This window comes from Stylophora pistillata, chromosome 2 (assembly GCF_964205215.1).
Source record: "Stylophora pistillata chromosome 2, jaStyPist1.2, whole genome shotgun sequence".
Classification (NCBI taxonomy): Eukaryota; Metazoa; Cnidaria; class Anthozoa; order Scleractinia; family Pocilloporidae; genus Stylophora; species Stylophora pistillata.
Genome location: NC_142520.1, coordinates 13,879,095 through 13,887,864, shown reverse-complemented (window position 1 = coordinate 13,887,864; position 8,770 = coordinate 13,879,095). Strand labels below are relative to the sequence as shown.

Below are 8,770 nucleotides of genomic sequence, written 5' to 3'. Positions count from 1 at the left end.
TCCACCTTGCTACACAATCAGCTATTGCCGAAAACAGTTTTTATATATCATTTGATGGTATCCTCTCCAAAAAGGGAAAATCTCTCACGACAAACAAAATACAACTTAAAGGCGATAAAGCGACGCGACCACAAAAGCCACTTGGGGAGTCCGTGTCGTTCTGTCTCTTTACTTTATTCTCGTACTTAAAACTCATCGATTGCCGACGCGAAACTGTCATTAGAGAGGCTTCATGTGATTTCTGGGACAATTCATCGTCAAAGGAACTCGACATTACAGGTTGAGCCTTTAAAAGCATGATGACGATTTCTGCTACATGATTGCGGGCTCGGCTGGAATACGTTTTTAGCTAAGGGGTGCGATCTTTTGGACGACTTTGAATCGGTAAAAATTGGTCGTTAAAGGGTTTTAACTTGACGTAATTCAACATTATTTAAACAAATTAGCCCAATATAAACTGGTCAATTTTCGTCTCAGGGGCACTTTAAAATGTGTCCAAGGTATCAAGGCTATAATTTTCATAAAATTCAATTATAGAATCTACTTTAAGTAGGAAAGTCGAGGCTTCAGCCAAGTAAGTCAAGCAGTCATAACTATAGAATATAGAGACAAGGGTATCATTAGTTCCCTCCGGATGGGATGACAAACCGTCACGAGGGTACCTTTCAGTATTTCGTCAGGCCTCCTACACAGTTCTCTGATACTCATTCATACCGATGGACAGAGAAGGGCACAGGGGAGAGAGGGACGTCTGGGTGGAGAAAGACACTCTCCCTGCCTGTAAGACATGGAAAGAGTCTTTCTCAAGGACACAATCCCAAAGCAGGGCCACATCTCGAACCCAGGCCACTCGACCCTTACATAATCCAAACATACTCCGTTGTACAACTTAAAAATGTAAGGTGCAAGATCCTTCTCTGTGGAAGTTCAAACACTGTGGAATGCTTTGCCATGTGAACTTAAAAAAAAGTCGGCAGTGTCCTCTTCTTCTTAAAAAAGTCTTTTTCAGTTACTTTTAGACTGTTTCTCTGAGTAGCTTTTTAATTTTCACTAGCTTTGTAAAACGCCTCGGAACTTTGGGATACTAGCTATGTATAAAGACTCTTCTTCTTCTTCTCGTTCTTCTTTCCTTCTTCTTTTCCTTCTTCTTCTTCTCCTTCTTCTTCTTCTTCTTTTTCTTATTAAAATTATTGTTATCATCATCATTATCATTATTATTATCGTTATCATTAACATTATTATTATAATTTTGAAAATTATCATCATCATTATTCTTCTTCTTATCCGATGTTATTATTATTACTATTATTTTTCTTATTTCATTTCTTATCAATAATGATGAATCTTTATTCACTCTAATTTCTAAAAATATTTACAAAAGTCATGATAGGATCCTTAGAAATCGATTGTTCAATAAGAGATCTAAGAAAAAACTAACATATACACGCTTTGTTTACGTTTACCTCTTGAACTTTTAAGAAGATAAAAAAAGTAATAATAGTAATGTGGAAAAAAAATTAAAATTTGTAATCCTAAAAAAGTTCGCCCATCACTGTTCCTGGCCTTGGCCAGAGTTCCTCAGAAATAGCTCTTTCAAAGCCTTAGGAAATATTAGCATGTCCTTTTTCAATATCCAAGTCAACTCTAAGTGAACTCACGAGCCTCTTAAGCAAAGGAATGCTGATCTCGGCAGCGCGAAGGACACTCTTGCACTAATCCACGACATGTAGTCGCATAGCTTTCGCCCATCATTATGATAATTATTATGATTATGATTATTATTGTTAAGTCCCATGGCCAAAACCTTATTCTCTCCAGCGGGAGCGTAGATTACCTCTTCTGATCTATTACCTTCAATATTTACATCCATGTAATAAAATGCAATTATTTACGGGGTTATTTCTTATGACTGACATTCGTGTATGACATTAATTATAAACTGCTGTGGTTGCTGAAGTCTTTCATCCGATATCGAGGTCTTCAATTACAATTTGCCGCTCAAACCGATTATAACTTAAATTTTATAACTGAAGTCGCATTTTACGAACAGCGCATCTTTCTTTTTATAATCAGATTAATTGAAAGCCATAACTAAACACATTCGTTTCGAATGTATATCAGAGGGAGGAAGCTCAACTTGGTCGGCCCGTATCATAATTACAATCTCTTCAGATATGGACCAGGACGTACAGTCTGGGACTGTCCTTGAGAGATAAAAGAGAGCAGGACAAGTGAACATTGTTATAGGAAAAAAAACCATTGCATTAATTATTACACAGATCATTGCTTGATTAAAAGTACATAAAATTCTAGAGACAAGGAAGGAGGGGGAACATTCATTGACGCGTAAACGCTCCTGGCGTTTAAATGTCACAATATTACAACGATTTCATTCTCGTTGATAGAAGTCTGTCAATTATACCTGTTCACTTTGTGGCATATCTTCATCATAGGGTGGTGGAGCTATCTCAAGTTGGCGAGTTCCATTTCCTGCTCCCACAACAGAAGACGCCCTTTCAGAGACTGCTAACTGTAACTGAGCAACACAACAAGTATTATTGCTGTTTTGTATATGAACTTCATCATTTATATTTATACTCAGAGCCGTTACGCAGAATTCAGGCTTTACAGATTGAGAGGTATAGACTAACTCTCTTCCAATTTGCTCCCAGATTTCTTTTCTTGGCCATTTGAATAGAACCTTTGCAGTGGCGGTGGAGTCAGCCGATTCTCCTTTTAAGACCATCAATGGGCTTCCATTTTTGTAACAAGTGGTGGGAATCTAAGTAGAGTTTGTCGCATACAGCAGCAGAGTAATCCAGGGGGGCATGTTTAAGTAATTCTCCTGTAATTATGCAACACGAAACGTTATTCAAGCGAGCCGAGGAAAGAAAGAACTTGTATCATCGCTAATCATGGATTAATACTCGTATAGTTAGTAAGGAATTAGTTACTAACGTGTTCGTCTTGTAGTGCGTCTTCATACGATGGGGGTGGCTCCTCACTTGGGTCTGGGTTTGTAGCCACGAGTAGAAAATCACAAAAGACCTAGGAACATAAGAATAACATAGAAGAGACCCTCTTTTGGTGGAGGTATCTATGAGACGCCTGATCTCTAAGATGGGGAGAAACAAATGTTTCTCTTTCTATATAGAGTCGCCTCATCTCTAAGATGGGAAGAAACAAGTGTTTCTATTTCTATATATATATATTTTTTTTCTTTTTTTTTTCATTTGGGGCATGCCACCTTTTCCCCACCCCCGAACAATTTGAGATTTAGAGACGCGGCAGTGTAAATTCAAGTGCTCGATCGAGGAATCGAAAAGGAGCCGTTTCATGAGACCTGTTTATGATACATATGTAAGTTGCCTGTCATTTCTGAACAATTAGAGTACAGCGTTCGTGGGTGGGAAATTCGCAAAACAATGGGAGGCTCAACCCTGGGGCTTAAACTGCCGACTCTTGACGCACTCGTGTGAAAACCTATACGGAAGTTAAGTATGTAAGCCTACTCGTAGGCTAAACAGAGAAGGGTAATAGGGCCTTTAGCCACTGGTTGACCCCCGTTTTAAAACCCGCTCTGAGAAGGAGTACTCCTTACAAAGTCGTTTCTGGTGATTAGGAGCAACATGATGCATTGGTATTCCTCATATTATTTTGCGAAACAACGGTCGTCAACGTTCATTATCCAACGGGCCAATGAAAATGGCTGTTCGCAGCTTCTAACTGTCTGTGGAAAAGCAATTCCTAAGCAAGTATGGAATTACCTCATAAAGAATAACTATTTATTTATAAATCATACGTTTTGGTCTTGTAATGTGACGTCATATGGTGGGGGAGGCTCTTCACTTTCATAAAGCGCCTCATCTGGACCAATATCCACAACTAAAATATTACGAGATACCTGGAAAACACAGAAGAACGTTAACAATCGCTGAACTCTCATTTGCTGGAGATATCTCTAAATCATTTCATCTGTTATTAAGGGCACTCCTTGAAATGGAGTTTCTGGGGATAAAAACCGGCATCAAGCGATGACACACATAGTTACCTGATCATTTTGTGATGTGTTGTGCCCTGGCTCGTATGGCGCAGAGATTGGAACCTGCCCAGCAGAAGGATTCGTAGCTGAATTCGATGCAATATTCGTTGCACTCGCCACTCCCTGCTCCTGATATTTACAATGTAAACTAATACTGAGGTACAGTATACAATAAGCGGAGTAGGGTAGCTCATTTGACAGTACTATCAACTAAATGCATCGCAACTGGAGCGATTGATCGTGGAAATATGTGAGCATGTAACCGTGCGAGAGCACAGAACACTGGAAGACCACAGCATGCCGGTGATCAGAAAAGTCGACTTTTTCAGTAAATGAGATAAATAGGATATACGTAACAATGGTCGGAAATTGCGTAGAATCATAAGAAAGACAGACGATGGGAGTAACTTTCAATTGATAAAATTCTCCGTTACTACCTTTTTCCTTACCGACAGAACAAATCTGCTCAGGTGCAAGGACGAATCGGCCTCGGCCAAATTTCTTGTTGTCGATTTTCTTTCAAAGCCGCGAGAAATACCAGCACCAAAACCAAGGCTGTAACTGTCTGTTTTTTCGTTTCATTTTTGATTTACTTCCGTTTCTGGGAATTTTTGAGTGTCACTATCTATAAGGGATACGAATCTTTAAGCAGCCATAATCCAAGAAAGTCATGACAAACAGCTTTGGATTGAGAACGAGGATCATTCATGAGAACGAGGATCACTCATGAGAACAGACAGGGTGGTGTGAAAGGCGATGAAGTTTCTTCAACTGACTGGCAATATAACACACACATGGAGAGTTGTTGTAATTTTACATGTGTGCAGTACTGTTAGGACTTTTCTTAGGGCTGAAAACTATTGTAAGGCACCACAGCTTATGTAATAAAAATCTATCATAATTACAAGTCTGAGAAGTGCTAGTGACTGTAGTTGTAAACTCTGTCCACTGAAAACTATCATATCTTTGCAAGGCTACTTGAAAGAGAAAATAATGCTAGTTCATGGATCTTGCGGATATTTTAGTTGGAAAATGAACCCACTTTTTAATTTTGCGTGAAATAAACTTGGGCAGAAATTGAGTTTTTAACTTTGGCCAAGGAAATCACAGCTCGCTGGAGAAAGAACCAGCTCGATCGAATGAGATGCATCATTTCAAACATCGCTTTACACTCTGTTGTTTTTCATCTTTTCGCTTTAGCTGCTGCTTCATTAGCAGTTAGACATGGCAGGAGATGATTACCGCTCAAGATCTCAAGCATTTCGTGCTTTGCAACATAGCTAATATTACAAGCTCCTATGGAATGTTTATCTGGTTGATGATGTTAACCATTATTTGTTACAAGGTATAAATTTTATACACATTAAGAACATTTGGATGCTACCCTTAATCAACAAATGGATAAAATGCAATTCAACACCTAGGATTCTCTATATATTTGCCATTAGCTTTTTTTTTTCCTTTTATTTTCTTGGAAAATTGAGACTTACCTGTTCTGTTCGAAATTTGACCCATTGAAAGATGGCTCCCAAAGGTCCCAAAAGTAAACCAATGATTGCTAAGCCGAATATGACGTCAAAAATAATTTCATTGCTCCCCAATAAGTAGGAAACCATGGATATGATCGAAACACAACCAATCACTGATGTGCAAGTATCGCAGCCGTAGTAGCATATAATATAACTCTGGAGATGTAATCAAAATAAGTTAAATTTGAAGTAAAAAATGCACTGATTAGTTTTTAAGCCTGTTTTCATTAGGATTGCGTTTTCAGAAAAGGAAATGTAACGAAGAAACAAATTTTTCAAGCCCCTTTGCATAGAAATTAATGAATCATCCTTTTTACGTCGAGATGATCTTCCACGCAAGGTGTTTGTAAGGAATAACTGTTCTTGATCTTGCACATTCTTAAGTTTTCTAATCAAAACCTTCACGACAAAAAGAACTGCATGGAAACTCTATTCTTCTCTGGATTCCATGTTTATTATTTCGAAACTTTTTTTTCTGTTTTAGTTGGTTTGGTTTGTTTTGCCTTGTTTTTTTTTTTTTTTATTTTCTTAATTACCTTTATTTCTGCAGTATTTATCAACTTACTTGAGTCTTCCCTAAGCATCCGCAAAGACCAACCAGACCCATCAAGCACATCTGCGGGAAATATTGAAGCAACCTTAATTGTTTCCATGCGTTAAAACCGCTTATGTAGCGTTGACTACCTTTGTTTTAAATAAATTCAATGTTTCAGGATACTTTCTAGCCTGTTAACAAGACATACTTTCGAACACGCTGTCATTCTGTTATTTGGTAAAGATTATTAACGTAGTAAACAGGGTGATGAAGTAAGGCGCAGTGCAGAGGTTTTCAACTCCATTATATAGGAGTGAAATGAACAGGGACAGATTAAATGAAAAGTTATATTGAAAGATGCAGAATACAGGTCAGACCTTTGAAGAATATAAAAGTGAACTTAGCAAATGAACTCCTCGAAATGCAATATGAGATCATTTTCTTTGAATTAAAAGCATTTTTTATTTTCTATTTTATTATTATTATTATTATTATTATTATTTCTTTTTTTTTAATTTGTGATGATGCTCCAGTGATGACAATAAGTCTTGTTATGTTTCTTTGCAAATTTAAAATACTGTTACGCAACGTTGGGCAACTGATTGATGATAGGAATAGCTTTTACAATAATTTATGCAACTTTAGGGCATTCAAATTTTGCTCTTATTTTGTACGTAAATTATGACACAAATAAGCGGGTTGAAAAAAGTTCAGCGATAAGAACAGTTATTTGTGCCAAAAACTCGACAGCGCGTGACTTTTAGAGACCGTGACTGGTTGTATTTATACGGGAGTACACTTCATGTACAACATGCAAAACTAAAGCAACCTCATTTTGTTTTCGTTTTTCTTTCCACATGGTTCAGATCCCTTCGACTGTAAATGCCAATTCCCTAGCCCTTACTTAATTTTTGACAGTTAGTGAAAAAATAAACGGGCCTGCTTGCGCGAGAAATAAAATAAACTACGAATACTTTGACTTTGTCTGTCTGGGTCTTAATTCATTCAAGCAGCCAATATCATTGCCGAACTGCTATAAACATGATGTTATGTCCTCGCTCCTGCGAGACGTGGCGTGTTTCTAATCAGCCAATTGGATCCCTTGATTATCATTCCGTCGAAGATCGTGCTCTGGTGCGTGAATTGTTGCTGCCATGTTGTAGAAGGGGTTTAGAAGAAGTTTTTACGCTATGTCTGCGTAAAGCGAGATATGGTTGCACTAGGGAAGTTTGGACAACACAAAGTTTACAGCGCTCATGGGTGTACCACGCCACTTATCTATTTGCATTTCTCCCGTTCCTTGAGCTTCTAACAAGGATCCATTGCTCAAAATACGCATACTAAGTATAAATGAATTCGTAACTATTAAAAGTTTAAAATATACACATACGGCTTATATTTCCCTCCGATGGAAAGGACATAAACGGCAGTACTGTAAGATCTCAAAAATTTTCCTTGATATTCACTCGGTCATTGGGAAGTGTGTTCCAGTTTCTCACAGACCACGAGAAAAATTATTTTACATGCAGATTGCTGCTGAATTGGTTCTTGATTAAAATATGGAGTTAATATGGGTAAATCAGTGATTTACTGAGGTACAAGAATATTACTAGTGAAAGCAAGAAAAAACATACCCAGTCTAGAGACTAGACGCCATCGATCTCTCACAATCGGATGGATAGCGCATGGTTCTATTAATTTATCATCGCCTAAGAACGTGTCCTGCCGATCTACAAAAAGCTTTGCGATCTATTTTGCAATCGAGCTCTTTTATTCAGTAAGCACTGAGCTAGTACAAGATATTTCGCGATTGAATTTGAGACGTAAAAAGTAATAGGTTTATCAAATCACAGTCAGGCAGGTCAAACAAGAGCACAAACTTACCCAGGCACCAAATGCAACAGAACCATAATAAGTGAAACCCAAGGCCACCCCTTCGTCCCCTCGAAGGTATACCGGGAAAACAGTGAAAGAAGTTCCCGCGAGGACTAGTAGTATGCCGACGATTAGACGCGCCGCGGGATAACTTTTCCTCAATATCATTTCAGAATAGGTCAGCGATCCACCATTTTGTTTTTAAATTGTGAGGGACTGGCACGAGAGTAGTTCACTGAACCCTGGAATAATTGTCAATAGAATAACGTTTACCTAGACAACAGCACCCAACCGTTGCGGAGATAAGGTGTCACCGGATTTTCTATTGCAAGAGGAGAGTAGTGTGTTGAAAACAAAGCTCGTCCGTAATTTTTAGTCTCGAAGAACTGAGTTAGGTCAGGGAAAATAACCTGAGCAAATCGTAGAGCCAACTAGAGGTTATTGTGTCTTCTTGCCTTTAAAGATCGTTTGAAGCGCGAGGAACAAAACGATTAAAATCAGCTTAGCGTCAGAAACTTGTGAGGCTTGTTTTCACTAAATTCTTGTTGCCTCCTCATTGTTGCGCAGATACCTGTCAATTAGACCTCTCGCATCTGTTGGAAGCTTCTTTGGCCCTCCGAATCGAGAGCGATTTTCAGTGGATCCATATTTTCAGTGTTTTCTTTTTGTTTTGTTTTATTGTTTGTTTTTGTTTTTGTTTTTTTTTAATGACTCTAGTCAAACTTGCTAGGCTTCCTTGAAGATTTTCGCGACTCAAGACTTTCAATATTTCAACGGGATATAATCCTT

General features: G+C 38.2%; 1 protein-coding gene across 2 annotated transcripts; it reads right to left on the bottom strand.

The window, feature by feature from the left end:
* Nucleotides 1-981: 981 nt before the first annotated feature.
* LOC111325934 (uncharacterized) lies at nt 982-8,202 on the bottom strand. 2 transcript variants are annotated; one of them, XM_022929852.2, is made up of 8 exons: nt 7,991-8,201; nt 6,137-6,187; nt 5,533-5,727; nt 4,052-4,171; nt 3,803-3,904; nt 2,959-3,048; nt 2,423-2,536; nt 982-2,204 (listed from the first exon to the last, which is right to left on the bottom strand). In XM_022929852.2, the coding sequence occupies exons 1-8, from the start codon at nt 8,147-8,149 to the stop codon at nt 2,169-2,171; spliced, it is 867 nt and encodes a 288-aa protein (XP_022785587.2). In that variant the 5' UTR covers nt 8,150-8,201; the 3' UTR covers nt 982-2,168. The 2 variants fall into 2 exon arrangements, with proteins under 2 accessions (XP_022785587.2, XP_088605188.1); XM_088749062.1 differs by lacking the exon at nt 4,052-4,171 and having other exon boundaries at nt 7,991-8,202.
* Nucleotides 8,203-8,770: the final 568 nt, after the last annotated feature.